Source organism: Hippichthys cyanospilos, chromosome 7 (assembly GCF_059441005.1).
Source record: "Hippichthys cyanospilos isolate Australia breed blue-spotted pipefish chromosome 7, RoL_Hcya_1.0, whole genome shotgun sequence".
Lineage (NCBI taxonomy): Eukaryota > Metazoa > Chordata > Actinopteri > Syngnathiformes > Syngnathidae > Hippichthys > Hippichthys cyanospilos.
This window is the reverse complement of record NC_142375.1, coordinates 2,429,053-2,448,181: the sequence shown is the minus strand read 5'-3', so window position 1 is coordinate 2,448,181 and position 19,129 is coordinate 2,429,053. Positions and strand designations below refer to the sequence as shown.

The window sequence follows — 19,129 nt, the reverse complement described above, 5'->3', positions numbered from 1 at the left end:
TGTTCTGAAGTTCCGCAGGAGCCGGAGTGGCAGTGCTGACCTGCATGCTGGCAGGCACAGTGGCTTCCGAGGGACGGCCGGTCGCGGCTGCGTCCCAGTCTGTGCCTGGGCATGAACCTGCTGCGGCACCAACACCAGCTATATATATATATATATATATATATATATATATATATATATAGCAAGTGGGGGGGTATGAAAAAGTTTTTCTTCCTGGGGCTTTGCAAAATGTAATTGGAAGCACTGGACTAACAAGTCAATCAGCTGCAGCTTATACAGCTAGCTAACATCTTGCTAAATGCTAGCTACTGTAATTGTGCCAGTGACATTCTTGTCTTGTGCAGGGACCTGTGGGCCCGCCCGGAGATCCAGGTCTAGCCGGCGTCAAAGGACAACAAGTAAGTGGGCATGTAAATCAAGATGGCTATTGTTAATGTGACCGTTTGTCAGTGTGTGAGTGACTTGTCATCTCCAGGGGGATCGTGGAGCGGCAGGCCCGGCCGGGCAGCCTGTAAGTACCCGCCTCCTCGGTCTCCTTGACTTTTGCAAATTTCTTTTCAACTCTAAGTGAAGGCTGTCTTGCAGGGAGTGGGACCAGATGGCTTGGATGTGAGTACCAGTACAGTAAACCTTTTGTTTGGTTGGTTGTTTTTAAATCACAAAAAGGTACATCTTTACTCCCTTTTTTGATTATTACATTTTGTCCTCTTAAAAAAAAAAAAAACTAGTCCATGAAAAAAATGGGCTTGTTTTGAAGTTTTTATTACAAAATATTAAAAAAAAGAAGAAAAAATGCAAAAAAAGTTGTTTTTTAAAATCACAAAATAGTATGTACATCTCAACTTCCTTTTTCGATAACAGTGGGCCCCCGTGTTACAAGATTAATCCATTCCACGGTTGGGCTCGTAAGGCGAATCCACCGTATGGCGGGCAATCCAAACCTATGTTGAATAGCTAAGGTGTTAAGAACCCCAGGTAAAAACATCAAAATTGTACATACATGTTAGAAATTGGTACCAAAATAGTATAGTAAGAGCTACAGATATATAATATACATGTATACAATCAGAAAACATCACAAATAAAAAATATAGAAATGATTTATTTACCTTTGAGTGCCGCTTATTATGCCCATATTCCTAGTAATGGTAGCCTAGGCTAGGCGAGCTTCGTATTTCTTGATTATCTCCAACATCGTTTCCACATAAATCATCTTCTTACTTCTCTCTTTATCATCGCTAGCAATCTTGGGACCCATGGCTAACCCATTCAAGTTTGAATTAAGCAGTAAAATGCACTATAAATGTTTTTGTAATTACTTGCGATAGAACAAAGCTTTACCGTTGCACCATTTTGAAATGAGTGAGGCCGACAAATAGCAGATCATCATCTCCGTGAGGAGACGCCAACTAATAGCAGATCAGGATTGTAGTGACGCGTTGCATGGAAGCATTGACTGCAACAGAAAACAAGTGAATTTATCTAAAAACACCTGGAGACAGAGATAAAACAATACAAATACAGCCAAGCCTCTAAGGTCATGACAGTTGCTGATTTTGTAAAGTGGGAAAAATTCCGTAAAGAGCGGACGAAAAAACGTTGCAGTCCACGTAGTAAAGTGAAAAAAAACATAAGGCAAAACCGAGAAAATACCATAAAGAGAGAACGAAAAAACTCATGAAAAAAAACGTAAGCCAGGGACACTGTAACACGGGGGTCCACTGTATTACTTTTTGTCCCCTTAAATAAACTAGACCATGAAAAAATGGGCTTGTTTTTTGTTTTTTTTAATGAAAAATGATAAAAAAAAGAAGAGAAAAAATATGGAAACATTTTTTTTAACTGCGAAAAAGTACATCTTTACTCTCTTTGTTGATGATTAGATTTTGTCCCCTTTATAAAAAAAAAACTAGTCCATGAAAAAATGGGCTTGTTTACATTTTTTCATAATCTAAAATGATTTAAAAAAGGAAGAAAAAATGAAGAAAAAAACTTATTATTTTTTTATTCCAAAAAAAGTACATCTTTACCCTTTTTTGTTGGTTACTTTTGTCCCCTAAAAAATAGTCCTTAAAAATGGGGCTTGTTTTGATCTTTTCTTTTTTCATGCAAAATTATAAAAAAAGGAAAAATGCAAAAAAATGTTGCTATTATTTTAAATTACAAAACAGTACATCTTTACTCTTTTTTTTTGTATTATTATTTTTTGTCGCCCATCTCCCCCCCTCAAATAAAACACCAAACTAGTCCATAAAAAAATCCAAAGTATTAAAAGAAAAAATCTGTGAGAACAATGTATACAATTTTATTTGGAGAAAAAATGTATTTTTTTATGAAAATAGCAAATGGCTTTTGTATGACTTGACCAGGGGATCCCAGGGACGGACGGACTCCCAGGAGAAATGGGCAAAGCGGGCCCCCCTGTGAGTAGCCACATGATCACCCACTTGTCACACCCATTTTTAACATTAAACGCCGTGTGTCGGACGCAGGGAGCCCGAGGCAAAAGGGGCCAAGTGGGGGCTACCGGAGCGCCGGGATCTCGGGTAAATTCATCGGCCATCCTTCCTGCACTTATTTCTTTTTCGCTAGCTTGACCTGCAGCAAAATGTGTTTTGCAGGGGCCCCCGGGAGTTTATCAGGGCCAAGAACTGGTAAGTTTGAAAAGCGCAGCTAACTTATTTTACAGGGTCTAACAAGCAGTTTTCAGGAACAAGATGGCTAGCTATCTTAACATGATTTGGCGCTAACTTAATCATAGCAAACAAATAATACATTGATTATATGGTAAGTAACGGTCTCAGCATAGGGCCATTCCATGAGATGCTAGCCAGTGACTAACTCAGATTGCTATCAGACGCAGACTGGTCACTAACTTGTTGTGTTTTATTGCCTGAGCACTAACTTTGTTTGAGCAAAATTATATGGTTGTAAAAAGCGAATAGGGTCAAAACATGGTCAACAAATTATACAGTTCTAAGATGCTAGCTAGCTGATAACTGGTTTTTGCAAACTTGTGCAGTTCAAAGATCAATTTAGGCTGACCATAGCTAGCAAAACTAGCTACTAAGTTGGAGTTGTGTGTTTAGTCCCCAAGCACTAATTTTGTCAGAGCAAAAGTATAGACTCGTAAGATGCTAACGGGCCGAAAACGTATTGTCCACAAATTATCGTTGTAACTAGCTGATAACTAACTAACTCAGCATTAACAGATGCTAACTTAGACTGAGCATAGCTATTTGGTTATAAAATGCAAACTATCTACTGATTTAGTTAACTGAGGCTAAGCGTCTGAGCATAGTGTACATAGCATAGTTACACTATGCTCAGACGCTTACACTGTAAGCCCATTAGATGCGAGACAGTGGCTAAATCACATTGCTATGACAGAAAAACTAGCTACTAACTTGGTGTTGTTGTGTTTTTAGTCCCCTAGCTCTAATCTTGTTAGAACAAAATTATAGGGGCGTACAATGCTAACAGGCCTAAAACCCATACTGTTATGAAATGCTAACGAGCTAAAAACTTAGTTTTAGCAAGCCTGCGTCATCAGAAAATCCTAATTAGCTGCTAACTCAGCACTAATAGAGGTTTACTTAGGCGGCACAAAACTATTTGGTTATAAAATGCAAACTTGCTGCGAATTTATTTATCTGAGGCTAACAGTCTCAGCAAAACGTAAGCTCATTAGATGCTAGCCAGTGGCTAACTCTGCTAACTTGTTGTTGTTGTGTTTTAGTGCCCTAGCGCTTGTCCAGCTGGATTGTCAGGACATTCTGGACTGCCTGGCATGAAAGTACCTTTACATTTGCTACAATTAAATAAAAAAAAAGACAAAGAGGAACATGAATGTTGCTTTTGCTGCAAGTGGCCGTTTTCTATGTGCAGGGTCACAAGGGTGTGAAGGGTGAGTCCGGCGAGCCCGGTCGACAAGGACACAAGGTGAGATCCTCCTCCTTTAGCTTAACCCTCAGTTGCTCTAGTAATTATGATAATTATCAATACGAATCAAGTTTGGAAAGTAGCTTTCTGAATGGTCCAAGATGTTTTCAGGGTGAGGAGGGCGAGCAAGGACCTCAAGGAAACGTCGGATCACAAGGATTTCCGGTAAGAGACGTCTATCTCAAAACTTTCGCAAGTTGGCCAAAGTCACGAGCGAACTGGTAACATCTAGTGGAAAATAAAATGTTGCACCGTAAAAAACACAATTTAATCCACATATTTGGATGGGGAAAAAAAAGCAAAAATATTCTTCCTTCACATTAAAATGTTTGTAAAATTTACATATCTTTTCAAATAAACTTTATGAATATTGGTCTGAGGGAATATTGGACCTAAAATCTAATGAATACATTTAAACAAAAAATAGTGATTAAACAATTATCTTTGATGGAAGACACCAGGGTTCTGTAACCTTTAACATTCAAACAGACATTTTGATCCGGTTTCCACCGTTAAGACGACACTGGAAGCCGCAACCGCGAATTCACCGTATGGTGGGCAATCCAAACCTACGTTAAATAGCAAATGCGTGTAAAACCCCAGGTAAATCATAAAACTTGTACATACATATTAAAAATTTGTATCAAAATGGTATAGTGAATGCTAATTATATATAATATACATGTATACATTTAAATAACATCATAAATAAAAAATATAGAAAGGATTTATTTGCCTAGCCTACCTTCTTCCTATTTCTTGATTATCTCCAGCTTCGTTTCCATACAAATCATCTTCTTACTTCTCTCTTTAACATCACTAGCAACCTTCAGACCCATGGCTGACCAATTCAAGTTTGAATTAAGCACTAAAATGCACTTTAAATACATTTTTGTAAGCATTCACAGGCGAACAATGCTTTAACGTTCCACCATTTTGGAAACCGTGACGCCGACCCAAAAGCAGACCAGCATCTTACTACTTTCGTGACGCTGACCATTAGGAGCCCTATATCTCAGGGAGTCGTGACGCCAATCAATAGCAGACGAGCATTCTAGTGATGTAAGCGGTGACACATGTATAAATGTATGAGCGCGGAGCGATTCGCAGAGTCATGCACGCACACTGACCGGCATGTTTGAGGAGTAGTTTTTGTCGTAACGCGAATAAATGGCGTAAGGGGACGAAAAAAACGCAGTGGTTGACATCGTAAGGTGAAAAAAACGCAAGCCAGGACTCCACTGATGTCTCTACCTTACGTTTTTTTCACCTTACAACGAAGACAGCGTCGTTTTTTTTGTCCCCTCTTTACGCTATTTTTTTCGTCGTACGATACCTCAAGCATGGTGGTCAGTGTGCGTGTGTGACTCTGTGAGTCACTCTGCGCTCATATGTCTATACACGCGTCACTGATTACGTCACTACAATGTTGGCCTGCAATTGGTCGGCTCACGACTCTCTTAGATGCTTTTCTAATTTATTAATTTATCTAATTTATATGGAAATGAAGCTGGAGATAATCAAGAAATACAAAGAAGGCTAAGCTAGCCTAGCCTAGGCTAGGCTACCCTCACTAAGGAATATGGCAGTTAGTTGCTCAAAGGTAAGTAAATCCTTTATATATTTTTCATTTATCAAATTATTTAATTGAATGTATGTTTATTATATATAACTAGCACTTACTGTACTATTTTGATACCATTTTTTTAACCATATATTTATTTTTCATATAGGGAATAATAACAACAAGTAACTCTCACTATAGATAATCTAGGTAATCAAACAGACAAATACAAAACCCCCTTCCTTCCCCCTGGCACCCACTCCAAACAAATCAGCAATAAAGTAAGCAAAATTAGCAAGCAAAATAAAAGAAAGTCTCCAGCTCAACAGGGCAAAAGCACACAGAGTCATTAAGAACAAACAAAAGCAATAAATACCATATCGACAAATACTGTACATACACTGGCATGGACATTTATACATACACCTTCAAATAAAATAAATCAGTAAATAAAGATAAAAGAAAGACAGAGAGAAAAAAATATACATATACATACACGTACATATACATACATACACATACATACACATACATACATACATACATACATACATACATACATACATACATACATACACATAAACATACATCTATATAAACATACATTAGATACCAATTTTTAATATGAATACAAATTTTGATGTTTTTTCCTGGGGTTTTACACACATTAGCTAATTAATATAGTTTTGGATTGCCCGCCATACGGCAAATTTGCGCTACGATCCCAACCGCGGAACGGATTAATCTCGTAAAATGGGCGCCCAATGTATTTCTTATGACAATTATGATAATGGGGCGAGTGGGAGGGTGGAAGCAGACAGAATCAGTTGTGTTAGCTGCCAGAATAGTTGATTACAGCAGCTTTTGTTCACCAAGGTTGCACCACATTATTTTCATTAAAAGAAGCAGGCAGCTCGAACCAATGTCCGAACCCATTCATGTTCACAAACAGTGTTAAGAATTCTTCAGGCACTCCAGTTTGTATTGTTTACTTACTTGTGTAATCATATTTTGAAATATCTACATTTAATCTGGAAGTTCACTCTGTATTTTCTGTGTCATCATATTTTGAAATATCTACATTTAATCTGGAAGTCCACTCTGTATTTTCTGTTTATGTTCTCCGTTCGTCATAAAGCTTTTTGCGGAGTTCATGGTTATCAAGGTTGTTACCTTCTTGGTTTCAAGAAAAGAACTATCAGACTGAACCAACGTTTGAGTCCAGCCACGTTTAACTCAGCGGCAAACCTCCTAAAACCCGGACTCCGAAATGGCATGTAATTTTAATTTGGGCTCTTTGGGACCTGATGAGTACATGAACAAAGATATATATTTTTACATGATGTAGTTTCTGGGAAAAAGCATGTCCGCATATGTAGACATTTGTTTTATATTTTCATAAAATAAATACATTTACAGCTGAGTAATGATTTGCAAAGCTCTATATTTGGTGCCTGAAGACAGCAGTATTTACTCTGAGTGCAAAAACCAAACCACAAACATCAACTGAGCAATATGGCTTTTGCAAAACCAAAGTTTTCTTTATGCCAACTGGGTTTGGTTTGAGTGGCAGATATTATTATCCCAGACAAGTTCCCATGAATGGAATCATATGCTGATCAATAGAAACACATTCTAGTTGTGGCTCTGCGTTTCAACCTTTCAGAAGGCAGTTCAGAAAAGGCCTAACCCTCCAAAATGTATCATTCTTTCAAATTGTCAAGAACGTCATAATCAATGACCACTATGAATGATTTTCTTCATCTGAATAATCTGTGATGTGTAAACTTTTCAGTAATACCATAAAATCTCAGAGTACTAGTCCAGTATATCTTTAATGCAGGATATTGACCACAAGAGATCAGAATAAAAGCACCAAAAGACAGACTTTTCATCAGTGTGTGTGTTGAGTGGGTTCGTACTTCTTTTTCTAGCCAGTCACAACCTTAGAGAAATCAGAGATGAACTTCCTCAAATCTTTATCAATATACTGTTCTATGTGGTCCAGTGGGGTCCACCTCTATCATCTACAGTTTCCCCCCTAAAGCTCAAATTGGGCTTGATTTGATGTTAGTGGAGGTGCCCTTCATTGTACGCCACACCTTTTCCTGGACTTTCATTGATTGCTTTGACTGTTCTTGGATGTTGGACAAGACATACTTATCCTGCTCTGCTCAAGAGTGAGGCCTGGGAGTGCATGATCTGACATTGTCATAATCTGAATGACATCCTTCAAATTCATCACTGAGATGTTTATGTCCCATGGGCTGTCGTACGTGGGTCCTCACACTCACTACTGTTCCCATCACTACTGCTTGGCTTCTGTCATGGGGCCTGATATTCAGTATCCACTGCAGGGTCGTCTATGTCTGACAAATTGCCACCCTCAGACTTGTCTCTGCAAAATAACTCTATGAACTCCAAAGCTTGTGATACAGAAAAACACTGAAGACAAAACACAAATTGAGAAAAATGTAATAAAATTCCACCTAGACCAGTGGTTCTTAACCTGGGTTCGATCGAACCCTAGGGGTTCGGTGAGGCGGTCTCAGGGTTTCGGTAGAGCCTCCGCTGCAGAGGTTCACCCCTCAGTCTAAAAAAATCATATTTTATTTTTTACTAAAGAAGGGTTCTGTGAATGAGCCTCCAACAAGGTTAAGAACCACTGATCTAGATGTATTTAAAAAACATGTCAAATCTCCTTGAACTGTAGTAGACTATTTTTTTCTAGCAACCCCCCCCCCCCAAAAAAAATAAATAAAAATAAATAAAAATGAGATTGCTTTGTCCACATTTGTGGTCTCTCTCAAGAAAACTATCAAAACGATGTCCTCTTGTCCACATATGTGTACATCATGTTTAACAGCATGGTACATCATGGTTTCTAACTTCTCTAAAATTTGAGTTCAGTAATGAAAATTGAACCCTTATTAACATATTTGAGCAAGAATCAGCCATAAAATTTGATTCAAATTTTTTACCCGGTCAAGGTTTGTATTGGAAGTGACTCACTACATTTTCGACTGTGTTGAAAGCCATCTTGGATCTAACATGTAATGTGTTTTACACCCCTTCTACCACTAGATAACAGTACAATGCCCTTGTAAGTGGATACCAGTCCCTTGTAGCACAAAATATAATATTGTGGTTGAGACAACTGAAAAAGAGAAGTCCACATAAGTGGACGCCAGGTCCTAGGAGGTTAAATCAGTATTTAAATCATAACTGTCCAAAATGACTCTTGAAAATGTGTTATGGAACAAAAGTCCTTACCGTGATAAATCAATTTCAAGTAGGACTCGTTAAAAGTTTTGTCGCCAAAGTGTTGCTGTGTCTTATACAGGCAAATATAGAAAATACCAGAATTTCACCCTAAAATTGAGGGTGTCTTATTCACGGATGCGTCCTATATTTGGGGAGGGTATTCCTTGATCAAAAAGTGTCAAGTGGCAAAATGTATCTGAGCTGCGTCATGGAGAAAAGGAAAAACAACCGGCATTATGTTCATTGACCGCTGACAATGTGGGAAATCTAAAACACCCTTCACTTAACCCGTAACAAATATGTAACTTATGAATATGAGCACAAGAAAATATGAAGCGTTGACAAAAGATGAGATTATGTTTTTCTATAATTTTAACATTGTCGCCAAAATGTTGACGTGTGTCATACATGCCTGTATTTTGTATTAGCTAACACATGCTACTTCCAGGGCCCGGCTGGATTAAAGGGCTTGCCGGGAATCATTGGGTCCAAAGGTGAAAGGGTAAGATGCTTAATCTAGGTCCGACTCAAGACGATGTCCCACTTGTGACCGAAATGTATCCCAACAGGGACCCCGAGGAAAATTGGGGGACTCGGGACCTCAAGGCCGCCAGGGACCTCCGGTGAGTGTAGCCCTTAACATTGTTTTTTTTTTGCATCCTCCTGAAGCCACCAGGGGCACAATCTCAACCAATAACCTCTGGTAGGCGTTCCATCAGCCATGTTACTATTGTGTTGGTTTTGGTATTCTCACAATCCGAGTGTGTGGGAGCTCAGATATATAAATGTGCATGATGTTGCTTTAATATTAATATAATTCCTCGAGGGTTAGGGGAGCAAATGAAGCTTTTCTAGAAACAGATGTATCTTGCGTTGCACTTTATGTAAACTTCAAATTAATATTTTGTTGCCAAAATCGTGTATATTGAGCACACACTTTTCTATTGAGGCATTCCCCTCTTGAGCATTTTCTTGCAGAAGTCATATCTATAGTGAGAACAAAATTTTAATTTTTTCCATAATATTATATTAAACTAACAGAATTTAATATCATGTTGCCATAGATCAGTAAGGGGTGGCCATCAAAATATTTATTTGGCCATCAAAATATTTATATATTGGTTCCCAAACTAGGGACCCTTGGGGGTCTGTGGCCTTACCGCAGGGGTCCGTGGAATCATTTTGGTTATTACTAATTTATCATCAATTAATTTGGGTTGTCTAAAAAAAAAATATATATATATATATATATTTATACTTATGTACTTCATTTTATTTTTTAATTATTATCATACTTAAATTGTGAATGTATTCATGACTCACCAATAAAGCAAGCAATTCAACCAGTTCAACATATTTTTTGAAATGTAATAATTTTGTTATTTGTCAAACTCACATAATCCACATCATCATCAAAGAGCTTGATTATGTTGTCATTAAATATTTGGCAGCAACCTTTTTGAGGGAAATGGACCCAATTTGTTAGGAGGAAGCGTGTAATTTTCTACTTTTATTTTGTGAACTTCAGTATGGCTGAAAAGTAACTAATTTAATTGTTGTCAAATTGAATATGTTGGTAAATACAACGAAATCCTGTCATGGATCCATTCTACAAGCATCCTAACAAAAGAGTTTTGTATTTTTTCAGGGGGACTTTGGCCAAAGAGGAGCCATTGGAGAGACTGGACCCAGGGGGGTGCAGGTTCGACTTTTGTTAACCAAACATTGTAAGCTGGGTACGCCCGCCTTAAACTTGCTCATGGTGTGTCTGCAGGGTGATCGAGGTCCTTCCGGAATCCGAGGACCACCAGGACCAAAAGGAGAACCTGTGAGCACTAGCTTTGAGTTTAGCATTAGCGTAGTAAAATTATTTGCTTCTAAAAGGCCAGCTTGATGCTAACATTGCTTTAACTGAGGCCACCTTACAATATTATAAAGTTACAAGAGGCTAATTAGCTCCTAATTAACTTAACATCAATTGAGGCTAATTTACAGTGAACTAAGCCTAATTTAGTTTTAGCTCAATGTTTTGGTTGTTTTCGTTAACTAACAGCTAACTGGGGCCAACTCAAAGCCACTGTCAACTAAGGCTAATTTACCCCAAGCAAAATTATTGATTCAAAATATGCCAACTACCAGCTAAATTAATGTTAACACCTTGTTATAAAATGCTAACTTGCGGCTAGCTAACATTTACTGAGGCTCACTCATTTTAGTAAAATGCTTCAACTATAAACAAATTTAATATGCAATAAAATGCTAATATGAGTTGCTGTCTCAGAGTTAACCGCGGCTAACCTGCAAAATTATTTGGTCAAAAGATGCTAACTTTGTATAAACTGCGGCCATTTTACAATAACGTATAGTAAGACACTAATTCGCTCCAAACATAGTATAACTTGAGGCTAACTTATAGTGAACTAAACCTAATTTAGTTTTACTTTGGCTATTTTTGCGAACTAACAGCTAACAGTTAACCGAGGCGAACTCATAGTCAGTGCCAACTCTAACTTAGCCAAGGCTAACTTAGTCCAAACAAAATTATTCATTAAAAATATGCCAACTGCAAGCTAATTTAACATTAATGCCTTGTTTTAAAGTGCTAATTTGCCATTAGCTAACGTTAGCTGAGGCTCACTCAGTTCTGTCTCGGAGTTAACTGTGGCTAACATTGTGCAAAATTATTCGGTCAATAGATGCTAACTTTTCGTTGAGGCTAAATTAAGCTTTGAATATGCATGCACAAAAAAATGACAAAACCCCAGGATGCTAACTAGCTGCTACGTCACCATGAACTGAGGCTATCTTTAAGTTTAGTGGTCAAAGAAAAGTAGGCGCGTTAACACATTTAAGATGTTAACTAGCTGCTTACCTAGCATCGGTGGTCTTAATGTGGCATGACTCAGCGGCAGTTTGTGGGTTAAATCCTGAACTCTGGTGACCGTGGTGCTTGAATGTGAGCTTTTGTACTACAGTGCTTTGAAAATTAAAATACTGAATTACAGTTTGCTGACGTGAACTTGGTGTTGGTGTAGAGTGGCTATGGAAAGACCAATGAATGCTAACTCTGACAGCTAGCGTAACTGGATGCTTTCACAGGGCCTTCCTGGTCCGGACGGTCGGGAAGGAATCCCTGGGCTTCCTGGTTCAAAGGTGACTATGGTGTTATGTTTTGGGCACTGTCAGACCTGAAATGTTGCCTTAGGATGGTCATTGTGTGCTTCTTTAGGGTCTTCCTGGTAAGAACGGAGCGCCGGGTGACGATGGACTACAAGGTCTTCCTGTAAGTGTGACTCAGATACCGAACTGTTGTACCTTAATTTGAGAGTGCCTCAAATTATGAAAGTTTTTTGTGAACCGTCACGAACCGTTATCATACTTCTGTTTTGTTTTTGTGTTTTCTGTGATGTATTACACATGTGATACAGAGTGATTTCTGTCGGAGAGTTCGTCAGTCCAATACTGACGGATTCCCTTTAGCTTACGTATGACAGGAAACAAACAAAAACAAATTATACTAAGCATTGACGCAAGGGGTTTTGGGTTTTTGACTATCAATGAATTCGTCACACACTGGCAGAAGTGGGCAGTCGATTGAGAACAGATGGACGACCGTTTTGCCGCCCCAAAAAATTAAACAACCGTAAATTTAGCATTGACGGAAAGGTGTTTTTGTATATCACTGCAGGTCCGTTGGCAACAGACAATGAATGAAGGGTCAGCAAAAACTCGTCAAATAACCACATCGTGGTGGCTTAGTGACGACCGAATTGTGGGTAAAATCTAGTGGCGGTCCGTGCATTTCACACTTAGGCCCTCAAGCGCACACATACGCATTACTGTTCTGGGATACACAGGCTATTTTTCAGTGCATCAATAAACCCGCATCAGCAAATAAAACTTGTCATTCTAAGTGCCAAAACTTAGAATAAGTAATGATAATTTCTAATTATTCGTCCACGAAATTTTATGAAGTCCACAAAGAGCAGGCAAGCTTTAACAAGATTACATTACAAATGGCAATTTAATATAAGTGTCATATCTGGGCATGGTGAGTTGCGAGGAGGAAGGAAGGGGAGTCAAAAAATGCAGGCAAACTGAGAAATATGTGGCTCAAAAAACGAGCTTTTAACAAGGAAATGAGGCAGGACCGAACCGGGAGCAAAACTGGACAAAGTATCACCAGACAGGTGGACCAAATCAAACTAACGAGAACACAGACAATAAAGGCTGACGCGAATGGAACAGAAACATAAACAAAACCCAACCAAACATGACAATTGAATACGAATGGCATAACATGACAAAAACATATTAACTCACCCAAAACGGCTGTCTCCAATTTATTTCAGTATAAAAATCCATTCTTTTCCTCAGAAAGACTTTCATGACTTGCTTGTAGAGTTTATCTTTGCGTTTCATTCCCAAAAATAATAATTGTATTGACATGGATACCAATGCTGAAAGTCGTGTCCGTCCAATTTCCGTTTTGCTCTTCTTCAGCCATTGTGTGTTTAAAAAAAAAAAAAAAAACGTCTGTGGGTCTGGCTTCGTTGTACACTATGCCGATGAGCTAACGTTAGATGGTTGAGCAACGTTTTGTTTTCTTTTTTTTTTCTTAAATAACTTTAACTACCTCCGCTTTCATGCAGTGAGCGTCCATTTACGTCACGTTCTGCGTGAGGCCTCTAGATGGCAATCTTCTGACTCGATTGGCTATTGCAGCTGTCTGTCAAAAATATGGGCCCGTACACATTATGTCATTACGCACTGCACAGAAGCCTTCAACTGTTCAAGTGAATGCCCAGTGCCTCTGGGCTCAGGCAGACATGAAGTCTGCCATGAAGTCTGTCTGGCGACACACGTTGGCTGAACGTGTAGTGTAAAATCTCTACACTAAAACTGCAGCACTTCTGAGGATTGTAACCATATGGTTATAATATGACATGAAAAGGACAGAATACAGAGAATCATTTTATATATATAATATATATATTTTGTAAAAATAAATTTAAAATGAAATTGACTTTGATTAATTAATTAATCAAAGTATAATCAAACTATAATTATTATAGTTTATTATAGTTATGATAATTTCAGGTTAAATTAGGCCAGCAGAGAAGGCCTTGCTGGCCCTGACGGGCCACCACAGGTAAAATCAATCAACTGACCGACAATGCCGATGACAGTTTGGTTTAGCTTGAAAATAATGACGGACTGACAACGATGGGAGGTCCCAGGGTGCCGACCAAAGACCAATGACTTCGTGATGAGAAATCGACAACGGAAAAGTGGGTAAAATAAAACGATGGACTCATGGAATACCAATAACAGTTTGGTTCGGCTTTTTGCTAATGACAGAATTTCGTAATATGCCCACCTCTGTGTAATTTCTTTTCTGACCGATTATTTCAAGAAAATGAATGTGGTGACAAGACCTTTTTTGATTTTTTTTTTAAAAATTATTATTATTATTTTTTTTTTATAAAGCTGCTATACTGGCTTTAACATGTTTTTATGTTAAAGCCAGTATCGCAACTTTGTGTTCCTTCAAAGTTGCCAGATTTTTTAATGTTTTCAAAATCTCAGAGAAACAAGAAGAACATCTGGGGACCTCTTAGCAACCTTGTGCCAACCTTCGCTGACACTTGGCAGCGTTCGATGGCGTTGGTGGGATTGCTATTGCACCACTAAGACTTTTGTTGTTGTTCTGCATTGTAGGGGGTTCCAGGTTCCTACGGTCAAAAAGGAGTTAGTGGTTCCAAGGTATAAAAGCACCACGGATTAGCACCATCGTTCACGGCACGGTTGGTCACGCCCAGTTTTATGTCTGGCTAGGGAGTGCTTGGTGACCCGGGCGTTGCAGGACTGATGGGATCTTCGGGAAAGCAAGTATGGAAGTGTGGAAAATGCTCCAGGTGAAATAAGTAGAACTCTGACTCGACAGGGGTTGATTCCAGGGTGAGCGCGGCGACCAGGGCGAGGTGGGACCTGTCGGACCCCGAGGAGGACCGGTGACTACTCGCCAGTTATTCTGACAAGCCCGTTTTTGATGAGATTGTCCTCAATTGGATGGTTTTGTTTTGACGGCAGGGCGAACGTGGGAAAAAAGGACCGGACGGAGCGGCAGGCTCCCCAGGAGCACGGGTGAGACCCCTCAGCCTCTGCCAGCCGCTAACACAGTTAGCCAATGGCTAACCGTTATACTGTATTAGATCAGGGGTCTCCAAACTCTTTGCAAAGGGGGCCAGATTTGGTGTGTTAAAAATGTAGAGGGGTCAACCTTGGTGGCCGTTCTGTGTTTCACATTTGCTTTTTATTGTAATTTCAGCTATCTTAAGCATGTGTGTTGGTTCATTTGAAACGTGCATATCAAAATTGAATTGGCATTAAATATTGAAATTGAATATTCACTTAACTTCACTTTATTTTTAACACTTAAATTAACTTTTTGTAACAGTTGAACAGAAGTAATTGTACTCTTGGGTGCAAATTACATTTGAAACTGAATTTGAAAAAATATCTCACCATGGCAGTTTAATATTTATAAAAATTTTAAACACAATAACAGAGAAATGAACAAGTAATAGTCATATCAACAAGTTGTTGGATTGGAAGTTGATTGGATTTTTAAATGGTTATTCTGGAGTGAAAAGTAAAAAAAAAAAAAAAAATTCAGACTTATCGTAAAAGAAAAATGACTCGTCCGCATGTGTGTGATGGGTGAAACTGAGATCTGGAGTGCAGGGACAAAGGCCAGGTGTGGCTCTAAGGCAGTCGTATGGATGCGCGAGCTGTCTTGTAAGTGAGAGTCCGATAGCCGTGTCCTCACACAGCTCTTATTAAAGTTCATAACCGAGAATGTCTTCTCACACAAATACGTCGACCCGAACAAGCTTAGCATTTTCTTACCAAATGCTCGAATCTCTCGGAACTTGTCCTTATCCAGCTGTCGGTAAAAGTTGTAAAATATTGCTGCTGTGAGATTTAACTAGCTTCAAGATGTTTCAGTTTCTCGCTGCGTTCATTACCTGTGATCTTGCCATATACGTCAGCATGTTTTGTTTGGTAATGTCGCTTCACATTGAACTCTTTAAAAACAGCCGCTGTCTCTTTACAAATGAAGCAGACACAGTTGTTCTGTATTTCGGTGAAGAAATAATCCAATTTCCACTCATCCTTGAACCGTCGGCCCTTGCAGTCAACTTTCCTCCTTTTGTTGATTGTCGCCATTTTAGAAAGTTAGGGGCTCATACAGTCAATTACTCATACTATACTAATTTGTTGCTCCTAATTGAGCCTAAAGATGACAGCATTTAGCACAGGCGGGTAACAGCGCTGATGCCCAATGTATGAATTCTCCATGCGGGCCAGACGTTATTGTTTTTATGACAGAGGCTGCAGGCCGGATGGAAATTGACCACCGGCCGCATTTGGCCCCCGGGCCGGACTTTGGACATGCCTGTATTAGATGCTAACACAAAGCTTTTGTTTAAAAAAAAAAAAGAAAAATAAAACAACAAAAAACATAATAAAATGAAAATATATACAGTAAGTATTCTCTAGTAAGGAATCCTATTTGCGTTGTCCAATCTTTCCTCGTAAACGGAATTTCCTTATGTGGGAAACAACGGTACATGTCCTGCGTGAACGTTCAAGTATGTTAACAAAATACAGTACATGTGTAACAACACAGCTAGCAATAAAATGCAATAAAATGCAAAAATACATTGTCCAAAACCTGCTATTAAGCAAAACCTGCAGTATTTAGAACATCTTTTGTCCTGTATATGAACTGGAAAATGCAAAAACTTGGTCCAAAAGATGTACTGTTTATAAAATACAATAGAGTACTGTACTTAACTTCAATGTTGTACACTGTACTTTATTTTTAATGTTGCCTTGGGAAAAATTAGTCTATTTTGAATTGGTGTGTTGGCTTCATTTCTTGCTTCATGAAAATGTTTGCCTGCATATCATACAGTTGTGTTGCTAATTGCAAGTAACTATCCCGTTGAATATCTGCCGATACTTGTGCGTCGAGCAAAAAGCCTCTGAGAAGGTAAATTGCCAGAATACTAAGCATGAATTAATCCCTTGTTTTTCGTCTCGTAGATTTGAGTCTTTCCGACTCCGGGTGTCTCAGAGTAATAACCTCAAAATATATTTCCATTTCCATCACCAAAAATTTGTATTTGGAGAAAATATCCCAAAATAGAAAAAAGAGCAATAATTTTAGGACACTAGTCCTGATCCTTTCTCATTTTAAAAGTTTTATGACAAGTACAAGAATATATACAAGATAAAGTCATATTTTGTTAATGTAAAACGAGATATCTTACAAGAATAAAGCCAGGTTTTCGAAATTCAAGAATAATTGTATGTTTGAGATATTTCTCGCAATATAAAGATAAGGCTGCAGTTGTATTTTTCAAGCAAACAATTCAAAAATTGTTATCATTATTCTGTGAATTTTTTTTGTTTTTTCAAGTAAAACTTTCATATTTTTTAAGAAAAAGTTGTGGTTAAAAGACAAAGAGCTCAGTGTGTCTCGAGAACACGTGGGGCAAACCCCCACCCCCCCCAAAAAAAACTGTGCAATTAGCTAGTGAAAGCGTGCCTTCTTCTTCACACGCTTGGCGTGGATGGCAGGGGTGAGGCTGGTGCTGGTGGGGGGAGGGGTTCCATTTCCTGTGAGTTGCGCTAACAGCGGCGCTGTCTGTTTGATTTTGTTTTGACAGGGCGGCAAAGGCGAACCGGGCCTTCCTGGACTTCCCGGCCCGGCCGGCTATCGGGGTCAGAAGGGCGACAGGGTAAGACAAAACTCCATATGTGCCAAACTTTGCTTTTTAATTCAACTTTATCATATTTTTTTTCTCCCCCAGGGTTCGGTGGGACTGGATGGTCCAAAAGGAGATCAGGTGCATTTTTTTCTACCTTTTTGCACACATTATTTCTAGCGGGATAACCAAAGCGTGGCATCCGCTCCAGGGACCCCCCGGAGCCGAGGGGACATTGGGACATCGAGGGGACCTGGTGAGAGGCTGGAGCGCGCGCTCGCTCCCTGTCGTTGGACCTGCTCGGCGCTCTTCACCTTCAGCTGTTTTTTTTTCTTGCAGGGCGATCAAGGCGAACCCGGCGAGAAAGGAGCGGTACGTTGCTGTCGCGGTCACCGAACCCTTTGTTTCATATGCTCCTTCAACGAACCCTTACATTTATATTGTCGACTGGGGGGGGCTATCGTAAAACTCGCAGTGGCCGAGACCGTGCTGACAATTATTATTTGGGTGACAATGCTGCGCTATCCTTAGCTTTGCTCAGTTGGACCGGTAGGAAATTTCAGAGCAGGACGCTTTCAATGATTGTGCCCACTAACTGACTGAGGAGTGGACCTCTGCGGCGGAGGCAAAAAAAAAAAAACCTCTGCGGCGGAGGCTCCACCGAACCCCTGAGACCGACTCACCGAACCCCTAGGTTAAGAACCACTGATATATATATATATATATATATATATATATATATATATATATATATATATATATATATATATATATATATATATATATATATATATATATATATATGTATATATATGTATATATGTATATATATGTATATGTATATATGTGTGTGTGTGTGTGTGTGTGTGTGTGTGTATACAGTAATCCCTTGTTTATCGCGGGGGTTACGTTCCAAAAATAACACGCGCAAGGTGAAATCCTTAAAGTAGCCAGCTTTATTTTTTTCATTCTTTTACAATGCAATACTAAACTATAGAATAACCCCAAAAATCAAAACCTGTTTTAAAGCCCCAAATTTGTTTAAAACAATCATTTTAATATAGTAATACAAAGTTGGAAACATTGTCACTCACATATTTCACAGTTCCAGCTATGCCTCTTCGTCCTGAACCTGCACATTGTTATGAGTAGTTACTAAGCTCTTTCTTTTTCTGCGCAAGAAGATTTTTATAAACGGATATGCCCGGACATCGAATTTAAGTGAAGCCTCTTATATCATAACAATCCACTTGAAATTTCATTTTTTAATTTTTTTTTCTTAGGTTTAAAATTGATTAAAAATACATGCTGCAGTAAAAAAAAACATGCAAAAATTATCTCAACTCTTTTCTTTGATGAAAGTAGTTTGCTTTTTTTGTGGAAAGTCTAAGTCATTTTTAACTACTTACTGTAAAAGCTCTCAGAGCAATAAAAAATATTTGCGTTGGGATATTGTCATGTTACCACTGAAAATGTATTTTTTTTAATCAAAGAGCCAAGTAGCAGAAAAAAATATATTTTTCTTCTATTTAAATGTTTTGAAAAAATACATGCTGTAGTAAAAAAAAAAAAAAAAAAA

At 38.6% G+C, this 19,129-nt stretch overlaps 1 protein-coding gene across 1 annotated transcript in view; it reads left to right on the top strand.

Annotated features, from left to right (window-relative positions):
• col9a1a (collagen, type IX, alpha 1a) overlaps window positions 1-19,129 on the top strand; it is a 34,138-nt gene that overhangs the window by 8,559 nt on the left and 6,450 nt on the right. The window contains exons 5-27 of the mRNA XM_088420563.1: window positions 345-398; window positions 476-511; window positions 586-609; window positions 2,370-2,423; window positions 2,493-2,546; window positions 2,622-2,654; window positions 3,740-3,796; window positions 3,889-3,942; window positions 4,054-4,107; window positions 9,219-9,272; window positions 9,340-9,393; window positions 10,419-10,472; window positions 10,545-10,598; window positions 11,870-11,923; window positions 12,000-12,053; window positions 14,492-14,536; window positions 14,609-14,662; window positions 14,731-14,784; window positions 14,864-14,917; window positions 17,512-17,583; window positions 17,656-17,691; window positions 17,762-17,806; window positions 17,890-17,922. Of these exons, the coding sequence (XP_088276689.1) occupies window positions 345-398; window positions 476-511; window positions 586-609; window positions 2,370-2,423; window positions 2,493-2,546; window positions 2,622-2,654; window positions 3,740-3,796; window positions 3,889-3,942; window positions 4,054-4,107; window positions 9,219-9,272; window positions 9,340-9,393; window positions 10,419-10,472; window positions 10,545-10,598; window positions 11,870-11,923; window positions 12,000-12,053; window positions 14,492-14,536; window positions 14,609-14,662; window positions 14,731-14,784; window positions 14,864-14,917; window positions 17,512-17,583; window positions 17,656-17,691; window positions 17,762-17,806; window positions 17,890-17,922 (1,137 nt within the window). The remainder of the gene's footprint in view (window positions 1-344; window positions 399-475; window positions 512-585; window positions 610-2,369; window positions 2,424-2,492; window positions 2,547-2,621; window positions 2,655-3,739; window positions 3,797-3,888; window positions 3,943-4,053; window positions 4,108-9,218; window positions 9,273-9,339; window positions 9,394-10,418; window positions 10,473-10,544; window positions 10,599-11,869; window positions 11,924-11,999; window positions 12,054-14,491; window positions 14,537-14,608; window positions 14,663-14,730; window positions 14,785-14,863; window positions 14,918-17,511; window positions 17,584-17,655; window positions 17,692-17,761; window positions 17,807-17,889; window positions 17,923-19,129) is intronic.